This window comes from Plectropomus leopardus, chromosome 2 (assembly GCF_026936395.1).
Source record: "Plectropomus leopardus strain MGB_pleo_1.0 chromosome 2, ASM2693639v1, whole genome shotgun sequence".
Lineage (NCBI taxonomy): Eukaryota > Metazoa > Chordata > Actinopteri > Perciformes > Serranidae > Plectropomus > Plectropomus leopardus.
The window spans coordinates 23,969,374-23,995,820 of record NC_142177.1 but is presented as its reverse complement, the minus strand read 5'-3'; the positions used below and the strand labels follow the sequence as shown (position 1 = coordinate 23,995,820).

The 26,447-nt window shown below is 40.2% G+C and overlaps 1 protein-coding gene across 3 annotated transcripts in view; it reads left to right on the top strand.

The window, feature by feature from the left end:
- The first annotated feature begins 8,017 nt into the window (after window positions 1-8,017).
- Window positions 8,018-26,447, top strand: part of arhgap40 (Rho GTPase activating protein 40) — a 31,917-nt gene continuing 13,487 nt past the window's right edge. Inside the window, exons 1-8 of one of the 3 annotated variants that reach the window (XM_042505609.2) lie at window positions 8,018-8,176; window positions 10,320-10,455; window positions 20,708-20,931; window positions 22,277-22,497; window positions 23,462-23,543; window positions 24,130-24,278; window positions 25,154-25,319; window positions 25,977-26,068. In XM_042505609.2, coding sequence (XP_042361543.1) covers window positions 20,727-20,931; window positions 22,277-22,497; window positions 23,462-23,543; window positions 24,130-24,278; window positions 25,154-25,319; window positions 25,977-26,068 — 915 coding nt within the window. In that variant the 5' untranslated portion in view covers window positions 8,018-8,176; window positions 10,320-10,455; window positions 20,708-20,726. Of the gene's footprint in view, window positions 8,177-10,319; window positions 10,456-14,300; window positions 14,525-16,389; window positions 17,509-20,707; window positions 20,932-22,276; window positions 22,498-23,461; window positions 23,544-24,129; window positions 24,279-25,153; window positions 25,320-25,976; window positions 26,069-26,447 lie in introns of those variants that run through there. The other 2 variants (XM_042505594.2, XM_042505586.2) reach the window with 2 other exon arrangements.

Sequence of the window (26,447 nt, the reverse complement as noted above, 5' to 3'; positions counted from 1 at the left end):
TTGGCTCTTCGATTTTGTTGGCATTTAATACTTGCTATTGTGCTACTTAAGTTTGGAGGAACTATTGCTTTGATAAAGTATGGCAGCTTTATTTTACATTTCTGTGGTGTCGCTTGATTGTGTTTTAATTGGTGAGTGTATTTATCTTTTAAACTAGACTAGAAAAAGGAAAGTAAGAAACTGCAATGTTGGTAATTAAAGAAGGTATGGGTAGTGAAGACAAAAATGGAAAATTAAAACTATGCCGACGCATTTGCCCACAGCAGCACTTGTGCTTCTTGCCACCCCTGCATAAATCACTGCCCCACTTGGGCCACACCAGTGAAAAAAAGGCTGGACTCCTATTGGACTGGACTAATATTCAAGAAAAAGCAGAAATCTCTACTGCCAATACTGCTAAAAAATCAGCAACTCAAATCAAAACAATCCTGATTGATAAAGTGCTACAGGAAAGAGTAAAAATATGTAGCCTAGATTTGATTTGGAGCTGAACTGACCCTTTGAATCTCTCTTGGATCAATGGAGAGAAATCGTTTTTTGATATAAACGTGCTGAAAATCAACACATTTATTTAAATTACACAGAGTAGTAGATTACACAGTTATTGCAGAAACATGTTATTGAAAAAAAAAACCCATCAAGGAATGGGTCCCGTTTGTCAATTATAATAACAGAAGGATGATAACAAAAGGTATAACCCTTCCCCACCTTATTCCCCTCTGCAGCTTTGCATGCAGAAAGGTAAGTGCGCCCTCTAGTGGTTATTCTGGAAAATCACAAAAAAACCCATTGGAAACTGGTAATAAAGCTGCAGATAATGTTAAACCGTAATAATATCACTTTTGTCGCCAGTATCATGCAGTTTGTCATGACTTGCACTCCACACTACTGTCTGTGTGCTCTTTATGTCCTGCAGGACATTTATTTTGTTGTTCTAGGGACTACAAAATGTTTATACTGACTCCTTTTGTAGTTCTCACATTATAACACAGGGAGGTGCTGGTGTGGTGTTATACTTCGGTGGAACTGCAGCTCTGCTTTTGGCTGCATTGTGCCGACTTAATACTTAATATAAACTGAACATTAATCACAAAGAACATTTATGTAGATAGACAAACTGAACATTTTAAACTGACACACACAGTATGCTAAAGTACTGTCACTTAATATACCATGTTTGTGCTCTTGTTGTTCTTCTAGAGTTACCAGTTTGCTTTTTTAATATTCTTAGTTTTATTACACAATTTGCCAAAGACAGTCAAGTTTTAAAATGCATCATCTTCATCTCAGGCACGGGCGGATTAGGAGACTATGGGCTTCTGGGCACAGATATGCACAAGGTCCCACCACCGCAGACTTGGTTGTTTTATGTCCTTTTGTAGATGTTTTGTGTCTCTTTTAGGTAATTTTATGTTTTTTTTTTTTTTTTTTGTAGTTTTTTTGTAGCTTTGTAGTTATTCTTTGTCCCCTTTATGTCTCTTTACAGTTCCTTTGCATCTCTTTGTGGTCTTTTGTGTCTCATTTGGTTGTTTTCTGTCTTTTGTTGTAATTTTGTGTCTATTTTAGGGTTTTTTGTGTCTATGTGGTTGTTTTGTGTCTCTTTTGGACATTCTATGCCTCTGCAGTTATTTAGCTGTTTCCCTCAAATTTTGTGATTTTGATATGATAACCAAATATTTGACAGGAGGTGAGTTTGAGCCCAGAATTCATCCTGAGTTCAGAGAAATGGGTCATCACTCTAACCCCAGTTTTATTTTTATGACATAATTATGCAATCACTCATTATCTTTGTCCCTCTCTTTCTTTTTTTCACCCTTTTTCGTCATCTAATTCCTCAAACAAACGTCATCACCGCTCGTGCTTGCTGAGCTCACATCCCACCATGAATACTTTGTTGCCCGGTCCAAATCAGGGTTAATCCTAAAGCAGGATATTACCATGAATGAAAAGAGAAGTGGTTAAATATAGCAAGAGACTTTAGCCCTGCTTGAATAACGTTCATTGTTTGCAAATTTATGTAATCACCCTGCTCATGTTAAAACTCCTCTTTGTGAACCAACAGCAGGATACCAGTTTAAGTAAATAAAAGCAGCTGTGGAAGGCTGTAACAAGAATACTGAATCTCGATGCATTAAATGACAAAAACATGCACATCAACATTAATCTGAACTGTCAATTCAAAGAGGTAGTGATGAATTATATTCGGTAACAAATTATTTATTTTTATTCTTTGTTAATTATTTTTTGATCATTTTGTGACATTTTCCTGTTCTGTTTTTGCAGCCAGATGTTATTCAGAAAACACACAATTTTCCTTTATGTTACTTTGAAAATGAATACGGGTAATATCACCTTGTGACACAGAGCAAGCTCAATAAAATGACTACATATACTTGTGATAAAATGCAGCACACTATTAAGTCATTCTTTTCACAGAAGGGAACATTTTCTTCACAACATAATCCACCCGACCACACAAGCAGGGCAGGTTTCACGTGCTGGTGTGACGTGAGACAGAGTGTGCAAGACAGCAGATGTCTGGCTCTTTTCCCAGATCTACTACAGCAAAGCAGCTGAGGGCCTTAAAGAACTTTGCAATCCCACTTAATGCACACATGTCAGTGTGTAAGCCAATGTTAAAAACAAAAAACATTTTTGTTGTCAAGTGTCAACATTTTTTTTTCTGATCAGTGCATTTAAGTTTCACTCTGGGGTAAACAAGCAGGCAGAGTTCATGTTTGAGAAAAGGCTCAGTGGAGCTCAGTGTTAAAGGAGGCTAACCTGATTATTAGCATGGATAAGGTTCCTCTCTGCAGGTAGCGTTACAATCAATCATTGTCAAACTTGTTATGAGGTCATGCATGCACGCTCACATGCACAGACACTCCCATGTGCAGGTGGAAATATGCATACAGGTGCCAAAGACATTCAAACTCACACATCTGCAAACTCATATAAAAGAGTTCTGACATGCAAATGAGCTCACACACTCAAGTTTTACAATAGGCTCACATGTTTTGCACTTTTTTTCTAACTCACATATAATTACTGTACACAAAAAACTGTGCATCTCATTACTTGGTAATTTTAAAGATTTTCAGGTTGAATTGAAGGATTGAAGTTCCAGTGTGTAGGATTTAGGGGGATATACAGGCAGAAATGGAATATAGCATAATAAATGTTTTCTTTAGTGTATCATTTTTTTGTTACCTTAGAATGAGCCAGTTATATCCACACAGGGAGCAGGTCCTTGTCCATGGAGATCACCATGTTGCACCACCATGTTTCTACAGTAGCCCAGAACAGACAAATGAAAGACTGGTTTCGATACAAACATTTGCATTTTTGAATCAGCCCGTGTGGTTAGCAGCCCCTTTGCAATGAGAGTCAGAAATACACTGTTTTTTGTTTATACTGGTTTAAATCACAAAGTTTGTTTGATTTTGAATAGAAGAGATCATTTAGCTCCCAGTTAAAACCTCAAGAACTTAGGGTTATTAGGTTATCAGAGAAAAAAGGTGAGCACACATTCAAAGGTTGCTTGGCAAGCAGCCCGTCTGTGATGAACCAAACAGCACAGGAGAAATGCTGTTACATGAAGCTCCTTTATTCAGTGTTTTTTACTGGTTTTAATCACGTGGTCTGCTTGTTTTGGAGAGGAAGAGATCTCTGTGGATAATTTGGCTCCTGGTTAAAAAAAAAAGCTCAACAATGAACACTGTGGGAATTCTAACTGGGAGAAGTTTCAGATGGGTTTAATAAACACCAGAGTCCCAAATGAAAGTCAGTAGTTTGTGGGATCCATCCACCTCCTGCCTACACACATTTAGGATCCTGATATTTTGTGGTCACTGGCAGGATGACAACTTGACGCCATCCTTTCATGTTTTATGCGCACATTATCAGTTCTGTCCAGCCGCCTTCTCAAGTGACACTACCCGTGCGTGTATCATAAGGACACGCCTGGTGCCGTCCGGCCATCTGCTGGTGTGTTGTGGTGACCCACATCATGGAGACGTTTTAGAGACATTCACTAGAGACTGCTGCTTTTAAGAAGCAGAGTTCAGAGTGGACCGAGGGGGACTCTGGGAAATGGAGTTTCAGGGCTTTGTTGTTTGGGCGGCTTAGCCTTCCTGCTAGTTAACTGTGAGCTCGCCGTGAGCATGTGTTGTCGCTGTTTTGAAGTGAGACTAAACTGACTCGACTTGACTTAGTATCCTCATCTCATCATTCCAGCACTCCCAAAGTATAATAACAACACCACCGGTTCTGTGGTGTCCACATTCCCAGCGGACGCTGTCCAACCACTTTCAGTTGGATGCAGAAGGTGGACGTATTTGATGAGTTCAGAAAGAGAGCAGGCTGGCAATCCTCACTGCTAGTTGCCACTAAATCCCCCTAAATCTTACACACTGCTCCTTTAAATACTCATGGTTGGTTCAGATGAGCTCTGAATGTCTGAGGCTAAAATATCTTTAAATAAAAGAATCTGCAGTTGTGTTAGCAGCTCTGCGAGGCTTTGCTTAGACACAATGGTGCTTTGAGCAAAATGTTGGCAAGCTAATATGCTCACATTGACAATGCTAACATGCTGATGTTTAGCAGGTTCAATATTAGCATGCTAATACTTGGAAATTGGCACTAAGTGCAGCTAATGCTGATGGGAATGTCATACATTTTGCAGATGCTAATTCATAAACCAAAGCACTGGACAATTTTAAATTTTGACCTGATGGTGCTAGATGAAGATAAGATATCCTAAAGAAAATTGCTATACAGCAGTTGCAATTCAAAGTGGGAAAAGTGCAAATGTGAAGAGTATTAAAATAGAGAGTGCAAATTTAAAAGGTCTAAGACAACAGTAAGACAGTAAGGTGCAAATCCCCCCAAAATATACAATATAGCTATACAATGCCAAAATCAGGTTAATAGTATAGATGATAGAAATATGCACAGATTAACGACGAGGATCAGTCCACAGGGTTGCGTATGAATATTGATATGACACACAGAGGATCATTTAATACAGTTCATTTCCAGGGGGATGAACATAAATGCCTAAAGCAATTTTCATGGCAATTTATCCAAAAGTTATTGAGATATTTCACTCAGAACCACAAAATTGTACTATATGATGGCGGTGGATGAAAATTCAGGGGATCACTGAAGTCAGTAGGATCCATTTCGTTTTATTTCAGGAAAAGCTGACTTTTTGGATGAACATGATTTTCTTAGAAAAGCATAGAAGATAAATGAATGCATGAATTGTCTCTGCACTGCTCTTTTAACAGTCAGGTTGTGTTGTATTATTGCCTCCATTAATGCCTTTCAGCAGGGGATGCAGTCATCTGCAGGCATATTCTCTGTCTCCATGGAAACGCAGAGCAGCCCGTAGGAGGAGTGGGCCAATGGGAGGGGGAACAAGCCGATGTCCAGGAGGCGTATAGCCCAGCCGAGTCTCATGTGGCTCCCTGAGATGAAACAATGGCAGGAAGAGAGTGGGATGCTTTACGGGCCCTTTGTGCTCTCTATCGCTGTGTCTGTGTGTGTTTTTCACCTCACATTCTCTCTCTCTCTGTCTCGCCCACACACACTTACACAAACACACATATTCACACAACCCTGGACTGAACCGGACAGTCTGCAAGAAAGCTGAGAGGACAATGAAAACAAAAACAGGATGCCAGAGAGAATTTATCTGTCCAGGAGGGATGATCTTTCCACCTCAAAGCTGCAACTAGACACACTGCAGGGGTGGAGCGAATGAGTCGGGCCGCGTTTACAGAATGTTTGGAATGGGATATCTACAAATAAATAACTCCCACTGCAGCACTGTGTCGACAGCAAGAGTGATTGATTTCAACGAGTGATGTGAGAGCCGTGAGAAGGCAGAGGTGAAAATGGTGTGTGTTATATATACACGCTGATTATAAGCACACCTGATGTTCACATATTAAACACCACAGAGATTCAATTTCCATTAGTCTGAAGTGTGTTTATTAAATTAACTAAACTACTAGTCATTCTTTAAATGTAGTTTAAAACATAGTTTAAAAAATGAAATTAAAATTTGCTCTTTATTCTGGCTCCTGCTACATCCCCTGGAGTCGAAGTGCTATGTTTGTTGACATTTTTATAAATGGCTATTTTAAGTGAATTTTTATTGGATGGTGTGTTGAAATATTGTGAACATAGTCTCAAAGAGTTTTTCCTCCTAATTTTATTATATGTCTGCAGAAAATGCTGTTTATCTATGTTATTAGTCTTGCAGTTTTTTGCTCATAAAACCAGGTGTTGAACAAATTAAATTTTGATAATATGGTTTAGAAAAGATGGTACTGTCGATGAAAAGTTAAAAAACATGAAAGTAGTAAACATTCATCCTGAGGGAAACATGAATGTTTATAAAAATGTCATGGAAACCCACACAAACATACAAAAACTGGTTCAAATCCATCTGAACGTTAAGATATTTCACAAGTAAAATTTTGACCTGCTGGTGGCACTAGAGGAAAAGTCCGTCAATCATCAAAGCCATTAGGATTTATCCTCTGGGGACCATGAATATCTGTACTGAATTTCATCTCAATCCATCCAGCAGGTGTTTAGATATTTTACTCTGTACCAAAGTGGTGGACCACTAACCGACTGACATGCTATCCCTGCAGCTCTGCTGCCAGCTTGGCTAAAAATAACCAAAAGAGTTGTATTTCTACACAGCTGTGACTGTATTCAAGGACGCCATAGTCTAAGCTTGAGTCACATGGGGCTTTGAATGGGCATGTGTCATTTTAAATAGTTGATACATTGTTGATTGTGTGCATGAATATTCTTTATTGACCTTGGAAAAGGCAATCAATTCTCAGTCACTTACTGGAAATGATCTGACCATTAGCTGCATCCTGAGGACTTTCCAGTATGTCGACCTTGTGCAAAGAATATGTGTTGTTATTGACTCACTCAGAATCAAGTGCTATTTATATTCCAAATTTGTGGTATTTGCTCTGAAGGCCGCATTCTCACCATCAAGTGGACACCAGAGCAGTCTTATCGAGTCTTATTTATCCTATAAAAAAATCACATATGCTCAAGACATCTACATCTTGAATATATTAACTATCAAAGAAATTGTAGCCCCAAAAGTTTAGTTTTCTAATATCCATCCCATTCACAAAGAATGTAGCTTCACATTTTTGCTTGATGATCAAAATAACAATAACCAGTTGTACAATTAAACAGGGAATAGCATTTATTACCATTTGATGTTGTTTTTATGTGTATCGTGTATGTGTTTGTAGGTTTTAGACCGAATAAACTACTTAGAAACTAAGAATTTTAGTGTTATTATACTGTAAGCAAGCTTAGAAAAGTTCTGTCTAAACAGTATTGTGTGTGGGTTTTTAAAAAAAAACTTTTTTAGAATAAGAGTCAGTTCAGTTTGCATGATGCTAGCACTAGCTTTTAAATATTAAAATATTTACTTTTATTTAGGTCAAATGTAAAAATGGAACAAATGCAAACAGCAGCAACAGTATTTTTCATTTTATACTGGCTATATACCTTACATAAGAGATAAATCAGATAAAACGAATACAAAAAAATCATAAAAAGATGATAAATGGGCTAAATGAACAGATAAACTACAAAAAAATGACCCATTTAAAAATGAGAGATGCCAGGCTTTTAAAAGGGATATTGTTGGTTGCAAATGGGGGTAGAGTTTAATTGAGGATGCTCTTAATCCAAATTACTTTGAAATGTATTTAAAGTTTCGGTAATGACGTCAAAAGATCATATAACCATGCATGCAGTATTTTTTAAGCATTTTCCTCCTGCAGACTATTACAGTAGCCGTTTTTTAAGCTATACCTTGCCTGTTTATGTGAAAAAGAAAAACCAAAGAGAAATATTTTGCAGAAACCAGTTGGTCATACGGCAGTTATTACTGAGACCCGGCGTGGTGACGTCAGCCGCAAGGTGTGAGGGATAACGTGGATGGTCATCGGAAGAGGAGAGCAGCCTCTCTCCTCCTCTCACAGGGCTCCGCTGCCGTCCCGCCATCTGTTTGTTGTCACCGCTCACAGCAAGTCTCATCACTGTTGTACTACAAGGAAAAATCCTCTTTTCACGCTCAGGCGAGCCTTCGCATCCGGCGATGTCGACGGTGTTTCCCCAGGTAAGAAACCTGTCTGTTAGCGTGTATCTCTTTGTTTTCAGGTAACTAGCTAACCTTTTAAAATTTGAAAAAAAAAAATCACTGATGTTGTCGGGTAAAAAGCTATGTTTATTATAAATGGAGTGTAAATTGTTGACTTGTTGACATTAGTTATGTGTGTTTTGTCGTTTGGCTTTGCGTTTGTGGTCTCCGGTGAGGAAGCCTTTGCGGTTGCTAGGGTACCCAGAGCTGTTGCTATGGGCGTTTTTGTTCTTCGTGCATGAGTTAAGGTGCACGAAGAACACGAAGAGTTAAGATAGATAGGTACATAGATAAAAGACTCAATATAGCTTACCTCACACAAAAAAACTTTAAAATAGACTACATGTCAGTGAATTTTTAAGAATAAATTAGCTGATTTGTTACCTTTCCTGCCTTTCCAGTGCGTGTGCCATTAGTTGACATTAGATATTACTCCCACAGTAAACCTAATTTTATTTTTCAAAAATAATGCATAGCCTACTTGTTTGTATTACTGTCTTTTGATGTAAAATAATAATAATAATAATAATAATAATACAAACAATCAAGGGACTATACTTTATTTTTCAGAGTAAGGGGGTGGCTGGGGTGTGACTTTTTTTTCTTTTTTAATCATGACTCTCCTAGGGGCTACAAATATCTATTTTTGATTTACTGGTGTAAATGCACTTCCACTATAAATGACCAAATTCCACAGTTCTGGTGGTGGACTAATGGTGTGATTTTTGAGATTTTTTAAGAAAACATGCTTTTCAAACCCAATTGTACATTTTGGGGTTCTGGGGGTAGTTTTAAAATAAATACAAAATATAACCATTTAAAGTTGAATGTCGCTCCCTTAGGCCAGATCAAGAATCAAAGCTCCCTCCACAGTGCATTTAGCACCACCCCTCCTCTCTCATAAACAACAAACAGCCCTAATAAGTTTCACTTTGCTGCAGAAGAGCACCCATGCTGTTCAGACTAGAAACTGTTATAGTATTGTGCAGTATAACCTCAGTGCTTTTTTTTCAGCTCACTGTCAGAAATGTACCATGTCAAGAACACATGGCTATTCTGTTACCCTGTTAGTACTAACATAATACCCTAAGAGAAAAGGCAGAGGGTGTGTGCTTACAAGTCAGTAAGAGTCTGTGCAAAGCACTACTCCTCTTGTAATCCACTTTTACTCCATATGGCGAGAGAAGAGAAGGTATTCCAGCTGTCATTGCTAGTATATCTTAAGCCCTGCACAGCTCAGGTAGGCAGCTGCGGTGAGTCACGTATACATGAGGACACATGGTGTGTTTTGGTTGACGCAATATGCAATCTGCTTCAAGGAAGGATTTGGATTCACAAAAACATATAAAATTAAATAATATCTGCTGTCATTAGCAATTGTGTGGAATGATTTTGTGCAGGAGATATAGTCGAGGAAGGTAGTTTAACTTTATCATAAGGAGAGACATGCAACAGAGCATGTTTCATTTATTTAGTTAAAATCAGATGTCCATTTATAGCTTTTCTGTGGATACTCCCTGCCTGCTTTATTGCCTGTTTTTTTATTGTCAGTGAGTTATGAAATTATAAGGTGCTGATAAAGTCAAGTAAGGTGTGACAGTGTATCAGTGCTGGGTGGTAGGGAAAGAGCAACGAGTTCATAGTTGTCACCTTTTTTTTCTCTTGAGAATATGAGCCATGAACATCCAAACAAAGGTAGTTATTATCTCTCTAAACTTACTAGGCCTGCATATCCTCCACACCAACATAGAAATATGGCAGCTGAATCTGAACAAAAGTGTCGACAGTTGGTGATATGCTGAGCTGTGAGTACTTTTGTTGAATCTTAACATTTTTCTCACATAATAAAATTAAAACATCCCACAGTCTGTAATGAGCTTATTTTGTGATAATTTATAGATTCAGCCCACTGAAAACTATTTCACGTCCTCAGCTTCAGGTGAAATCATGCTATAAGAACACCTTTGACGGAAAGGAAATATCAGTGATGCACACCTATGCAGTGGCCATTGTGAAGTTTGCACTCATTTTGCCCTTGCATATTTTTAACAATGCATCAATATGTTTTTATGACCAGATAATTGAAGCTTTCTCCAACTCAACTTCCCATCTGTGCTTTCAGAACAAGTTCAGCTGCATTGCCCCGATGAATTAATGTGGTAAAACTTTGCGGCCATAAATAGTGATGAACGGAAACACCCACATTGCTGTGGGTGCCATGCAGGAGCTCCTTTGCCACAGCACAGTCCTGCCTTTGTGTATGTATAAAATAAAAATCAAAGGTGCATGATCTAATTTTTCATCCTATTAAATCATCTGTGCTTGTGATAAAATCGCTCATCTCAAATTTGAACGTAATTTTCATTGGTTTGTGTGACATAGTGTTGTTGTCATTTGACTGAGAAATGGTATCAGCTACATGAAATTAACCCCGGCATTTAATGGCACTGTGCACCACTGTTGATAGCCTCTTTTGTTTCTGTGTGGTCATGCACGTGCAAGCATATACAGCATGCTTGCATGCAACCACGTCTTTAATTGTGTTTGTGTTGTGAGTTATTGGTTTGAGTGACAGGCTGCATCATTCTGGCTCTGTGTCACCATTTTCTTGTTAGTTAAACCATCTGGACGTGTCAGTAAGCCCGCCTCAGACACATTTTCTTCTTTTCTCATCAATTGATATTCACATTTTAAATATTTATCGCAGGCTATCAATGTAGTTAACCCCTTGAAACCTAGAAGACCATCAATTTTATGGTTTGGTTTGGAATTGGTTTGGTTTTGTTGTGAAAACATGGCTAAAAAGGCAGAAAGCAACTTGACCAGAGATGTTGCACAAATTGCAAGAAATTAGAAGAAAATGTCCTGAAAATAAGCTTTAAAAGAAAAAGAGAGAGACAGAGAGATGAGATAAAGAAAACAATTAATTAAAAGATAGTAATAAAAAGGGAAACTATTATTATTATCTTTTAATTAATTTTTTTCTTTCTTTTGTTTTTACCTCTTTTTTTGCTAAATTTCTGGTAATTTTCTTGAAAATTGTAACAACTCATCCACTCGTAACTGTTTTTGGAAGAAATCAAGCCAATATGCTCAGTATTCAAGAGGTTAAAGCTGGCATTTTTGTCCTCGTTCCTCCATTCCTCTCACACCCTCCTTCCTCTTCTGTATTATCCCTCTCCATCGGCATTTGCCCTCTTTTCTCTTTTTACAAATTTTCCCTCCCCTGTATTCTACTCCGCTCCACTTTCCTGTCCTCCCCTCCCCTTCAGTATCTGTGCTCTACTTGCCAAAAGGTGGATGAGCAGGCCAAGAGGCTGAGCTGGCTGTCACATGCCATCTGCAGGGTCACAAGGTGACATGCCATCACGTTCTCCACTCTCCTTTTCCTCCGGGCGTATCTGCGAACTAAGGTCGCAGTGTCAGTGAAGGCGAGAAAGGACTTGACTTAGCAGCAACAACAGTCAGAGATACGATTCAAAAGAAAGGAAAGAAACATTTTACGGAAGGATGTGGTAAGAGGGAAGTTGCAGGAGAGCAGATATGGTGGTTTTTGCTGGACTTGAATCAAGGTGAGAGTCAAGAGAGTGAAACACAACACTGAGGTTACTATAGAGACCTCTCCATTGTTTTAGACTATGGAGAAACCTCTGAGAAGAGTGAGGAATAAGATATTGTGAGGAGAGAGAGCTGGTGGAGACGGCAAAATCCCGAGCGAGATCCCCGTGGTCTCCCTAATCTGTGTTGATCTGGTTAGAGTCAAACTGAGTGTAAGAAGTGACTGGGCAAACTGCCAGGGAGCTGAGACACCAGCAGCTTAGAGCACAGACTACGCTGATCCTGCCAGATATCTGACACTGCGCACCAGAGAGGAGCCACATTTGATTTCAGCCACACTAAATGAAAATGTCAATTGATTCTGCATTTAGTTTGCAAGTTATATACTGCATGATTTGATCCGTTTATTTAATTATGGCTTCGACATGGGAAAATTTTTTATAGAGGAACACTTCAGAAAGTGCAGAAAACCTCATCCAGGAGCCGATTAGTTGGACTTTAACAGCGACTGAAAGGCTTTTACAGGTTTTCATTTTAGTAGGAATGTTTTTTTTTGACTGATGTAAACCATCGTGAGGAGGCTTCACTGGGCCTGTTACTAAATACAATATAAAGTGGACAAGAGGTACACTATCAGGTTTTCTGAACCAGACAGAACAAAACTGATATGGAATTTGTTTTCAATGGACAGTAGATATACAGTATTTTGCAAATATATTACAAGCTAAAAAAAATATATCATTCTGCGAGTAGTCATGGTGAAAAGTACCAGCATGCACATCTGCAAAATCCTGAACAATGTATCAAGTGCACAGTTGTGGCGACGATCAAATAAACAGAAAAATATCCAATGACTCCAAATAAATTGACTTATTTAATGTGGGAAAAACAAACATGTTGCTGCTACAAAGCTATCATCGGCTTTAAAATGACCAGTGATGGGTTCATACATCAAAACAGAAGGCCACCTTAATCCACTGCCCTTTACCTCCTTGTTTTTGCAGTCCACCAGATGTTAATATTACAATTTTGGAAAAGCAAATATGTTTTTTAGGGAACTGCAATGCCAAGCGAATTACGTTTTATTGTATCATATGAGGAAATCTTATTAACAAAATGTTGGTAATGTTGTCACATTATCAGATTTATATCAATAAGTAGCTCACATATGTTGCTAGAAACACTGTATACTGTAGATTTATTGCAATCTAAGATTACCCAACACTGCTATCATACAAAGTCCAATCCTTGGTGGTCAGCCCTCAAGGTTTTCTCCTAAAGAGACAAATCTAGTAAATCTGATTGAAATTTCACTTTGTGAATGATAATTATGTCATAATAAGCCAAACATCTGTCTCAGCTAAGTTCAGCACTGAGTTTGTGTGTAAAAATTCAACTAAAGGACAGTCAGAGCCATTAAATTTCACTAAAAGAGGTCAAGGAGAGGGTGATCTCCCTGTCTCTGTCATCACTGGTGTTTAAGTGTCCTTTTCAAATGACTCTTTGTAGTAGTTGTGTGTCTCTTTGTAGTTTCTTTGTCTAGTTGTTTTTGGTCTTTTTGTTGTAATATTGCATCTCTCTCTTGTTTATTTGTGTCTCTTTCTGGTCATTTTGAGCGTCTTTGCAGTCGTTTTGGGTGTCTTTGTATTTGTTACATGTTTCTTTTGAGATCGTCTACTGTGTTAGGTTTAGTTTATCATACAAAAGTTAAAAAAAAAATGAGTAGGCAGTGGAGGCAGGGAGCTGGCTGACTCATAGAAAAATCTGTGGTGAAGGCTGAGCACATGAAAAAAACTAGATGGATAGATGGAAGATCTTTAGGCAATTTCTTCCCGTCTGCACAATCAGAAATGACTGAATGTCTACTAGCTCTTGAAACTGTTGAAACGGTATCTGGAGGGTTAAGTCAGATTTAAAGTTAGATCTTAAACCGTGTCAAATCATGTAATGTCCAAAAGATATAGCAGAGGACACAGATTGCATTGTGGGTTTGTGCCCGTCCTACTCTGCCATGTGTTCCTCCCTCTTCTTTGTCTGATCCAAAGTTCAAGATGCAGTGTTATTTCTTCCCTACCTCTAAAATTGTCTGTGGACATCATTGGACCAAGTGTCTTTCTGTCAGGCTGAGACCTCCCTGTTATTCACTGATATTCAGCCCAGCTGTAAATAAATGACAGTGACTTGGATGATGGCCTCCAGTTACCGATGACAGCCGTAAGGACAAAAGACCAGAGGTCAGCTGTGTTTGAGTAAATCAGTGCATGAATAAGTGACAACGCTGCCACTAACATAATGGACCATTTCCACTTTTCTTTGTCCCACTGGTGGAAATGGTGAAGCTCCACTGTAACTTCATCCGTACAGCTGGTCGGCCCGCCACTCAGTCAGACATGCAGCTGTTGTGTCCTCTACCTAATCCATTCACACAGTCTCTTCCCTCCGTCTGTGTCCCAGCCCCGGTCAGTTATTCAGCCACTCAGCTCCTCTCCTTACCCGGCCCCCCTACCCCCACCCCATGCAGACCTCCTTTCCTGCCCCAGGATGCGATGTAGTGACGTTCCTACCTACCAGCGCAGTGCGACCGTCCTTGTTCTAATGTGTTTGTGCACTGAAGAGACTACAAGGAAACGGCTTGCCAGCGGCAGGCAGCTGCTGTTTCCTACAGCTCGCAGCAGTTTGGGGGGACAACAGCAGGATGCCGTGGGGGAGAAGTGGCACGGCGGCCCTGCTGCTGCTTTCAGGCAGAGTCATCGCGCGGGCCAAGGCCAGGTAGGATTAGGCCTCTGGTGCAGCTGTTGGGACGTGAAGCTCATGTATGGATTAACTCCACTACTGCGGGGTAAAACAGGGTTTGGGTGCTGAGCACGGTTGTCAGCAGTTTTCTTCTGTGACTCCACACATTAGTTTGGCTTTTATTTCATGGGAGGGTTTCACAGTGCAATAGTCTGATGATCATTTTCATGTTTTTGGTGCTTTTTGTTGTTTATTTAGCGATATGGTAGACTGTAGATCTCTCAGTGTTTGGGGTTTTCTGTATCACAGGACATGCTGTGACAGGGGTTTGACGAGAAACACTTTCTCAAGTCTCTGAGCAAACTGTTGCATTCTCTGCAAGATAAGAGGCTTGCAGTGGAATTCAGCCACGAGGATTAAACACTGTGTTGCTTTCAACACGAGCCGCTATTTCAAGTGGATTACCGTATTCCTTGACCGGAGTTTGTTGCTTGGGGTTACTCTGTGTTGTTTCCCACAGTGCCTGAGTGTAAACGTAAGACAGCAGTTTGACATTTTGTCCATTCTTCTCCGGCTTCCTGTTTACTCTCTTGTCTTCATTCAAAAAGAAACAAGCCCAACACCCTGACATTTTCAGCAGTCCCTGTTTTCAATTGTGTATTTTCAAAAGTAGCAAGGAGAATGGGTTTTGTCTTGTGGCTAACTTGCTGGCATGGTGAGGTATGATTAACAGGGTAAAAATGAGACAATGCTCATTTTGCTCTTGGCTCTTGGGGCAAAACAAGGAAGCTTTCTTCCCTCCTCTTTATGATCTGTCCTTTGAGGGTCTCCACAGCATGGCCACTGGCATACTCAGCTTGAGGTCATTTTAGTTATGAGTCTGGCTCAAGACTATTTTTATCTTTCTGATGGCAAAGTTTGAGCCCTTTATTCCAGACACGAGTGGATTATGAGACAACGGGCCCCTGGACACTGACATGCAAATGTGCTCACTATCTCTCCTGCAAAGGAGCAAAACACAGATTTTATAGTTGTTAAGCCTCTCTTTTGTTGTTATTTTGCTTATTATTGTAGTCATGTGCATCTCTATGAGGTTTTAGGTCCCCTGTTTTTTAAATCTTAGGTTGTTTTACCACTTTCTGCGGTCATTTTGCGTGTCTTTGTTGATTATTTTTGTCTTTTTGGTCATTTTGCATCTCTTTGTAGTCATTGTTGAGTCTCTTTGTGGTCATTTTGTCCCATTATGTTGTCGCTCTTTGTAGCTGTTTTGAATCTCTTTTTATCGATTTAGTCTCTCGTTATTTTTGTCGGTGGATATTTTGCCCCTTTTGTTGTCATTGTGGGTATCTCTGCAGCTGTTGAGTACCTTTTTGTAGCACTTTTGTGTCTCTTTTTTTCCTTTGTCTAGATGTTTTTGGTCTTTTTTAATGTCATATTGCATCTCTCTCTTGTATATTTGTGTCTCTTTGTGATCATTTTGAGTGTCTTTGCAGTCATTTTGGGTCTCTTTGTATTTGTCATTTTGTGTCCATGATTCCAGATACATTTTTCTATACAGAAAGCTGAGTCTCATGACAAACTGTAGAGACTGACAGAACTAGTTGGGCTCTTCCTTGTAAGCTGCACTGCAGGTTTCTGCTGTATTTTCATGGAAATGCATTCCCAGAATCGTTCTTCAAATTTTCATTAATACCGACTAAATCTAAGTCAGACAATGGCAAACTTGAAAACGACACATACTTGTTAGGGTGACAATTTCTCCTAATCTCATTTGCAATCTGCCTCTGTCTATTTACATCCTCTGCTGATGTATAGGCTGTCATCAGCATGACAAGAGGGGATGAAAAAGTGGTGATGAGTCAGTGAATGGGTGAGGGGGGGCTGAGGGGTTGCAGTAGCTTTCACACACATGCAATGTTGACAGACCAGTTGCACTTGGGGAACTTGAGGCACTGTGTCTCGCTCGGACTCGCGCTCATACATCTCATCCAACACTCAGCCACCTGACAGTTATTTATGTCAACTGTTCAGTCCAGAGCTCAGGTATGAGGTTGGACTAGGACATGAGCTACGGATGTCGCAATAAGTAGCTATCCACTGCATATAAGGCAATGATTTGATTTAACGTACCACGTCAGGAGCTGTCACACCAAAAGAATCTCAAGGATTCAAGGAAGATTTATTGTCACATGCAGCAAACACTACAGTGAAACTGAGTCGCCCTGACCCTCCAACTGTGCTGATAAAAACAGTATAAATTTCATCCTTTGATCCGTTTGATTAACTTAATTCTTAGAGTAAAAGCAGGGAAAAGAGGTGATAATGTGCCTGTTTCATCAAAGAATCCTTGATTAATTAGCTCAAGCTGAATTGTGCAGCTTTCACTAACAGGCCAGTAAAGTGCCTGAGGTATACACATGAGTGAAAGCTTTCACCTGTGCGGCTTCATTGTCTCCGTCCATTAGACTTTCACGTGGACTAGAACAAGTGTCATTGTAATGTTACAGCCCAAAGTGCTTTAATAGTTTTTAAAAATGTCAAACATTTGTGTTTGAAAAAGATTTGATGTGCCGTCAGTCATGCAGGCAGGGCGTGTCACCTCTGGCGAGGGAGGAGACAGGTATGAATGATGTGTGATGTTCGAGGAGTCGTCACTCCCTCCTGCATTCCTGCTCCAGCTCACAAACTCGCCACACAGCCCCAAGACTCACTCAGTGAAACCTCACAACAACCCTTCCTGTCACCGCACAGAGAAACTGGAGCAGCGGACAGATTTACACGCTGCACTCACATGGTGTTCAACCAACAGGACTGGATAAAGCTAGGTTTTGTGCCGGACTGTAATTCCTGGATTCTTTTAGCATTGTGGATATGGGAGGCAGAGAGGAGGTACTGGTGGGCAGGCTCGGGTCCACCATGCAGTTTCCACGCACCAGGCTGAACCATTTCAGGCTCCGTCCGAACCAAAGCCCAGTGAGGAGTAAGCGTGGAAAGTCCTCCTCACAAAAGAAAAAAGCCAGGTATGTGTGGTGAGATGGAGCTGGATCAGCAGGACTAAATTCACAAATGTTTGGCTGAAAGTTTGGTTGTTTTCTAGGCTTTAAGTGAAGTTGTGTAGATTGCACGCTGTGGGGTAAAGTCAGAAAATATCTTCAGTTTGATGCTGTGAAGTCTGTGTTTCCCAAACTGTTTTAGGCCGTGACTCTATTTTGAAAAACACATGATCATTGTGTGGTGGTTTGCAGACAAACCTTCATTTGTGGGTTAAAAACAAGTTGATCTTGTGAACTTCTGAGTCAGTTTTATGTCAAAATGTTAGATTCCCTGAAGTTGAGGTTGATCCTGAATTCACTGCTGTGTGTCAGCTGTCTGCAGACCTCTCATCTCTCAGGCTTAATGTTGTTTGTCCATATGAGTAGCAGATTGTGAGTGCATGTTATAGCTTTGGACAGCTGTGCGTGTGATCGATGTAGTGAGCCAGATTTATGAAAAGAAGTAATAATTATTATGTCTATAGTGCTCATTAGGAATGCATCCATACTGTATTTTTTATTCCAGTCCTCACTTCCATATCTAAAGGTTATTGGATAATGTTAAGCATTGATCAGAGAGTAGATACTGTATTTTCTTTTCCTATTTAAAATCTGTTTTTTTACAAACAATGTTGTTACAATTTGGATGTGACAAAAAACTGGACTCAAAGTGAAGCTTAAACAATTAGTCGACTCACAGATAATGAGTCAACAACAATTGGGATTACTGAATAATTGTTTGAGTCATTTTTCAGCATACATGTCAAACATCTGCTGACTCCATCTCCTCAGTTGTGAGGATTTGCTGTTTTTCTCTGTTTTACATAATTATAAATAGACTCTCTGAGTTTTGGTCTGCTGGTAGACACAAAGAAGCAATATGAAGGAGGAGTGTTTGGCTCTGCTGTGATTGGCATTCTTACACTGTTTTCTGGCATGTTATAGACTAAACATTTGATTTATCTTAGAAATAACAGATCTGTCTGGTGTGGACTATCCCTGACACTCTCAGTGATGTTTATATTATTGCTGATACCAATACAGTACATTAGATCTATGTGCCTGGGAAAAAGCCCAAACAATTGTTGAAATGTAGGACGTTTTTCTAATGAAATCAAAGTTCAGACTTCACTGCACATACCACATTAGATAACATGCTACTGATGTATGCTGGAATGTAATCATACTGGTTTAACATCCCAAAAGCCAGAATAAATGTTGGCATTATACATTTCCGCAAAGCATGGATACGTTACATTTGTACGTTATTAGGTAGCAGATATGTTAAAACGTACTTTTTTAACAGCACTGTGGTTAACATGTAGTTATTTTTAGGTGCAAAGACTACTTGTTTATAACTAGGGAAATATAATATTTTGGGTAAGGTTTTAGTCGCGCAATATCAGCTGGAAACACAATGACGCCTTGGTACAAACTATACATTTCATGGCACTATCCAAATGGAAACAGCGTTTGGTGACTAAATAACAACCATGTTTAGTGGCTAAAAAGCTTCTGGAAAACACAGCAATGAAAAACGACCGGTTTACCTGTTTGTTAATCTCGAATAAAAGGCTAAACGCTTAATCAAAATGTATCACAGTGTTATTAATAGTTATTGTATGTTATATATTAGAATTTAAATGGTTTTCAATGAAAATTAAGATATTTTAAAATTTTACGTTCTCTCTAATATCATAAATCATCTCGCAATTGCAACATCAGGTAAAAATAATTGCAATGTGATGTTTTATCATAATGTTATGTCCTACCCAAACTGTGGTCTGCAGGTAGGCAGCCATCTTGTTTTTGTTTTACGACATCCACCATACCCTCTACCCTCCGGAGATAAAATCAGCTCACATACTACATCAATCTAGAAACAATATGTTTGTGTGAAATGTAAAATGCCAATATTTTCTTTTGGTGACTGGGCTGAATTTAAAGACCAGTAAAAAATTAGCATGAACCGTTTTTCTTTGACAAATGATACTGTTTTTTTTACAGACCTTAATGGAGAAGTAGTTATGATGGAGTTTTTAGGGGTTAATGACACACCTGCATATAAAGACGGTGATTCTTTTCACACGGAACTGCTCACTCTTTTTTTTTCCCCAATCACATATACTGGCATTGTTTTGTGCTTCATAGTCTCACTGGGCATTATCTCATATATGACCCTACACAGAAATTAATTTTTTGTCTATTTATTTTGTAATTTCTATGTCTTTAAAAAGACTGAATGAAAGTATCTACTGAAACTCTTAACTCCTGACATCACAGCCCCCCCCACCCACCCCACCCCGGCTCCAAGACGGCCTGAAACTGGTTTAGCACATCAAACCATTGATCAGGAACAAATCTGATCTGGCTTCAGCTGACACGCAGTTGGTGTGTCGCATTCATCGGAAAACTTCTTGATAAGCACAGCTGAAAGTATGACATCTATTTAGGGCTCTGACACATTGAACAACTATCATTTCATTGTCTCTCGTCACTCATGCTGGCATGATAAGCCATCTGGCATTCCTCACATGTGGACCAGTGTGGTTTGGCATGTCACTTGAGATTTGCTGACTAAAGGAATGTGACTGAGCCGCACACCGACGGGGTGACTCAGATGACCACTTCCTGCGTCTGAGATCACCAAGTCACATTACAGTGCCTGAGGGTTGGAGTGTATCTGCAGCTGAGTGTGTCCAATTGTTTGTTGGAGAACAGTACCCTCCACACAGGAATCGCTGGATGCAGTTTTTTTTGTTCCTATTTGGCTCTCTGATTATTTATTTTAATTAATTAAATTTTATTTTGCTGGCTTCCATTGTTAGTGGGTTCTAGTCCTGTATCTGCTGCAGTATATGAAGGGGTGGGACCCACAGGAAACAGATCTCACATTATTACAGTGACATCTAGTGGATCTACAGGGTACTCAGCCTCCAGGCCACATTTTGCAAGAACAATAGAGACCCCCCTTTGTGTCCGCTCTCGCCGTCTCTCTCCTCACTCCGGCCCTCCCTCCATCCCGCTCCTTTTGTCTCTCCATCTCTCTGGGCTCACCCGGCTGAGTCACCCTCCCCGCATCGCTCCAGTCTCCATTCCTCCTGTGTTTGTATGCGTCTTTGTGTTTCTGCTCGTTTGTTTGCATGCATGCGTGCGATTTCTTTACGTGTGTGTATGTCTGTGCCAGAAATCCCAGCCCCACCGAGATGAGCGTGGAGCCCTGGGCCAGCCCGCAGGACCAGGCAGCCGCTGAGCACACACACAGCACGCACACACCATCCTCCCAGGATCAGGAGCAGCACCCCGACAAACTCTGCCTTGACTCATTTTGGAGTGAGGTGGAGACCATCCGACAGGGGAGTGGCTACACAGACCTTGACTGCACCAGAAGAGACTCGAGACAGTCAGAAGGTAAAAACCGTAAATCCAGATAGATTCAGACTGAATAGAAAGAGCTCAGATGGAAGTCATTGTGATTCTGTGTGGTAGATTTACAAACCAACAGTGTTTAACATAGCTGCTACCGATAACCTCCATGAAATGATTCATTCGCCATGGCAACATATCGGGTGTCTCCCATCCAGCAACGAAGTGCTCATCACCATGGCAACCCTATAAAACACTTTGTGGCAGGGAGCGTTTTATGTGCACAAGCCATTCAAGAGGGGGATGCTCTTTTTATTAGATCCATTCAAATGATCTGATTGTGTTAATTCTACCCTTTGTATGTTAAACTGACACTGTTTGAAATTCATTTCTTATTAATGATTAAACCCTCTGAAGTCTGGATTTTGGTGTGAAGATGTGTATGTGTGTGTGCGCCTCATTAGTATTTGAAGAGGGTAAAATATTTTATGTTCCTCCTTTGTGAATTCAAACAGCTAACAGTATTTAGTTTCCAAGTGTCGGTTTGCAGCAGCTCTTCATGAGTTCAGACTTAAACTGGTTATTACAAAGTGGAGATTTACACAAAGAGAGATTAGTTGTTGCTAAACTTCTACACTCATTAACTGTCAGGTGTAACTGCTGCTAACTGAATTAACTGAAAAGGCTAACACTAACAAACGACCGATTAAGGGTGAGCAGCTAAGGAGATAAGATGAGATATGATGGCTGACACATCTGACCTGACACCTGGGCAAAATATGCCTCTAATGACAGAACTTTTCACCACATTTTGCTAAATTACCCAAAAGGTTAACCTAATAATGTATTTTCCACTTATTCTTAACTGCATAAAAGCTACTCACTCTCAGCAGGTTCATGTAGGAACTATTTTCTTTCTACCGAACCACACCAGCCAACTGTAGAGGGAAACTTGCATCTACTGCTCGCTCACAGAGCCAGCCAAGGAGGACGTCATTACATTTTACATCCGGCACTATGACATGAGCCTCTTGTCCATGAGTAGAAGCATGCTTCCTTCTTCACGGTGACAACAAATCAATCTAGATTGATTAACAGCACTACAGGGAAGAGGGAAAATATGACTTTGGATTTTGGGGTGAAGTGCACCTTTAAGATTTAATTTAGTAAATTGCTGGTTTGAAACTAGCTGGCAGCTGATATAGACTGAGGAGGGACTTACTGCACGACCCCAGTCCAGTCATTTCGACAATATATTCTACATTACTGCACATCCAAATGATCATTTTTCATGGTAAATTTCTGCGTTTTAAATTGCATTATATCTCATTTTGTTACTGTTGTTTCTGTGTATTTACATGCTGCCTGTCTGTTGTATGATTTGTCCCAGAGGGCGAACAGGAGGAGCAGTGGTTGGCCGATGCTGGATTGTCGACCCTCATCAGCGAAGACAGTGAGGATGTAGACAACGCGGTGCTACTGTCCACTCTGACCCGGACGCAGGCCGAAGCCGTGCAGCGCCGACTGGATTCCTACACGCTTTCCCTCCGCAAGAGGAACAAACCAGCGCCGCGTGACGTTCGCGACATCTTCAACTCCCCCATCACTCAGGTCAGGACTTTGAAATACCCTTTTTGAGCCACTTAAATCACTGAATCCCTGAAGGAATGTGACCTCTGACATCCTGCAGGAGGTAAAAAAGCATCTTCATGCTGTAATTGATGGGGCGCTAAATATAAATGCAGTACATAATGCAGAGTGTCATGCAGACATGCACATGACTTCTTGTATATGTACCGTATATATAAATTTTCATTTCATGTCACTTTTATTTGGTCTGGTCATGTTAATGCACAACAATCGGAATAAGATTTTCAACAGCTCCAATACGTGTTAACGTGACTGAAAATGTTATTATACCTGCCCGTTTCTCAAAATATATATAAACCAAAGAAAATAATAATCAATAGAAAAGAATGAAGAGCCGTACCAATAAGTCACCTTTAACACAGAGACAGATTCTCCCCGAAAGTTTCATATAGTCTATCTTTTCTTTCCTTACACATTTCTTTCTTTAAAAAATAGTATTGTGTATGTGATGAACACTTTAAATCGTTCTTTGGAGAATTTTAGAGGTTGCTGCAAACCACTGATGTACACATCTGCTTTAATGGAGTCCGTACACCTATATAAACTCAGCCTTTCTTGAACAAATGAATCACCTGCATTTCCATTCTCGGGAACGCTGCCCCCACTCGAGTTTACAGCGAGCAGAGGCTGTCTGTGGGGGGCTGACCTGTGACAATAAAGGCAAATCACATGTAAAGGCCATGCTTTGTCCATGTTGTCTGTCTGAGCAGCCCTGAGAGAGAGAACAGAGACACTGTTCCTCTGATCCTAATCAGTCCTCTGTCAAAGGAAACACTCTTTGTATCCGTCTCCATCTGCTCAGTGGACAATATACAAACACTCCCTCTATTCCCAGTGGGGGAGAAAATATCACAGGACTGACATATTTTACTACAAAAAGTGTATACGTGTATGTGACGTGCCAATAAATGCTCTCTTTCACCAGACCCTCCTGCCTCCTGAGTCCCAGCACAGTGAAGATTCGGCCCAAAACAGCATGGCGTCAGTTCCAAAAACACCACTATCAGGTAACAGATACACACTGTTTCAGCAGATAAAAATTTAAACTTGCCAGTAACTAAACGTAATGACAAAGAAGTGAATGTTCGCTTGTAAATCGAACCACTCGTGCACTTTGACCGTTGTATCATCTTGCAAACTCCCCACGGTTTTAAACGTCTTAAACGTCTTTAAAAAGGCACCTGAAGAAGTCAGGTGAGCAGCGGCTTTGTGAGGTCGTGATGAGGGATTGTGTGTCAGGATCAGGCCACCGCCTTGTTATCTGTCTCCTAATTGGTTCACATTAATCCCCCGGTAACTCCCCGTGTCTTCATGCAGCTGCTAGAGAAAGTCTCCGTCCTCACAGCGCTCACCAGCCAATTCTCAATGATTATGAATTAGGTTTCTGTTGTGATACAAGATAAGTAAGATGTTCTCTTCTGGGGAAGAGTGAGATATAAGATAAAGAAAGCGTGACAGTACATTTCCTCATGTTTGTACACTTTTTTCTTCCTCTTGTTCTCTTACGTGCACTCAATTTTCTTTTTTTTTTTTGACCTCTCTACTTCCTCAAGTGAACTAATAGATTTGTGTATGTGTTTGTTACCTGCTCAGCTGTGATGGCGGAGCATCAGCGAGGCGCTCCCAAAGAGGAATTCCTCATAACCGACGTGGCTTACTGCGAACAGGCCGTCATCTTCCTCAAACAGGCCAAACTCCCGCAGAACAACAGCCAGCGCAGGAAAGAGGACGGCACCCTGCCCGTAAGCACCAAAACACTTTCCCCTCTCCTCCTCTCGTGACTGTACGTCCCGCTGCCTTCAGGAAAACTGCGGGAAGTTGTAACATGTAATTTAGAAAGGAGAACTTTGTAAACGTCCCATTAAGATCACTCAATGGGAAGGCAATTTGCAAATGGGGCATAAAGGGGAAATACTGGCATGCGTTTCTTAAATGTCTTTTGTTGGGTGAGAAAGTACATCTGTACATGTAATTACATAAAACAGGACATGAAAATAATGACACAGTTTATGGCAACAGAAGGTACACACATGATAAATAGTCAATTAGCAGTTTGTGTACCAGGATGGAATTACATCTTTGGTAATGGATAAAAAAATAAATCTCAGTAATTGAGAACTTCAGGCCACTTGACATTTTCACCAAATATTTTACAGAAATCACAGTTTATTTCAGTTTAAGTTTGGACTGGATTATTTGGGGTCATTTTCATGTAAACCTGTTAATACACACACAAAATGTTATTGTAAGCCCATTCTAATCGGCCCTGCTGTTAGTTAGATAACAGGGTTACGCACAATAAAGGAATGAGGGAATTAGCCCTAAACAAAAGGAGAGTTGTTGTGTCACAGCAGATTTATTTTTCTATTTCAGACTGAATAAGCTTCCTCAGCAGCAGCAAAGAATTAGAGGTTTCTAAATGAGTTAATTATGCATGCATAGATACTGTTTCCACATTTACTTAAAAGCATTAATCGAGGGACATAAAGTGACGCAACTTCTCTTTTCTCCCTCTGTTCTTTATCCCATTTTGTCTTCCTCTATATTTTTGTTTTGTATGTTTTGTATCTTCTCACCTCCTCTTTCTATCTCCTCACTGTCCCTCTCACCTTCTCAGCGGGTGATCTGCCCCAAGTGCCGTCTTGGAGTGACTCGCATACAGGATCTCTCCCACTCTGACATGAAGAAGGTGCGTCAGCTGGCTCTCATCGACATGACGGCGCTGTGCGACCTCTTAGAGCTGGAGGTCAAAAGGCACAAAATGGGCAAGAGGAAAATCCCGGGTATGGCAGCACACACAGCGCTTTACAAACACACACACACAAGAAAACTGGCATACTGTAGAAGGCTTGTAAATATTTTTTTAGACAGTAACATTTTAACTGTGCAGTGTTTATTTTTCTTTTCTGTTCTCATACTTTGTGTCTGATTGTGAGCCAAATAAATTAAAGGAAAACAATGACTCAAACTGACACCCGACTGGTTGTCTGCAGCTCCAGTTCTGCACAAACTCTCAGCTCTCTAACGTCTGCAGACACTTTCACCAGTTTGCCTGCAGTCTGGAATTTAATTTTAAATTTCCTTCCTGCCTCTTCACTAAATATTTTACATAGTACTCATTTCTCTCCTGACTAAACTATGTTGAAATAGTCTTTGGTAATTTATCAATCAGCCTTTTATGGTTCACCAGTTTGACACACTGCAATTACTGTAGTATGTCGGCATGCTCACATACACAGGAATACTTGAACAATGACTTGGCAATATGGATGTAGGGACGCACGCACGCGCACACACACATGCATGCACACACACACACACACACACACACACACACACACACACACACACACAGAGAGTAATATATCTCCCTTATGCAACATGTAAATTATGTAATGTAAGGCAAAGAACATTTAAATGACAACTCACGTCTTTCACAGAGAGCCCGCTCTACGGGGTGCCGCTGGCCACACTGCTGGAGAACGATCAGAAAGTCAAGCCCAACACCTCGACTCCTCTCTACCTGCAGGCGGTAAGAACTTGACAGATATCTCTGATATGTGACCCAAAAAAAGTGAAAGAAAGAACTGTATAAAGAAGATAACTGTTAGCACTTCTTGTATGAACTTAGTGGTGCCAGATAATTTCTGTACTAAAAAGCCTTCCTATTAGACAAAACCCCCAAAACCACCAAAAATCTGACTTTTGTCTTTAGTGGAAAAGGTTACAATTGGCATTCACTCCCGGGACAAATGACTCTGCAGTAGTCTTGGGTATTTATTGGCTCCATCTCTGATTGACTCAGAACGCAAATGATAGAAACATGAAACAAATTAATTTTAGCCGCTTTTCCCACGCAACCATCGTTAAATTCTGAGATTTTACAGTTTTAAAAAAGAAGTGACCACTGT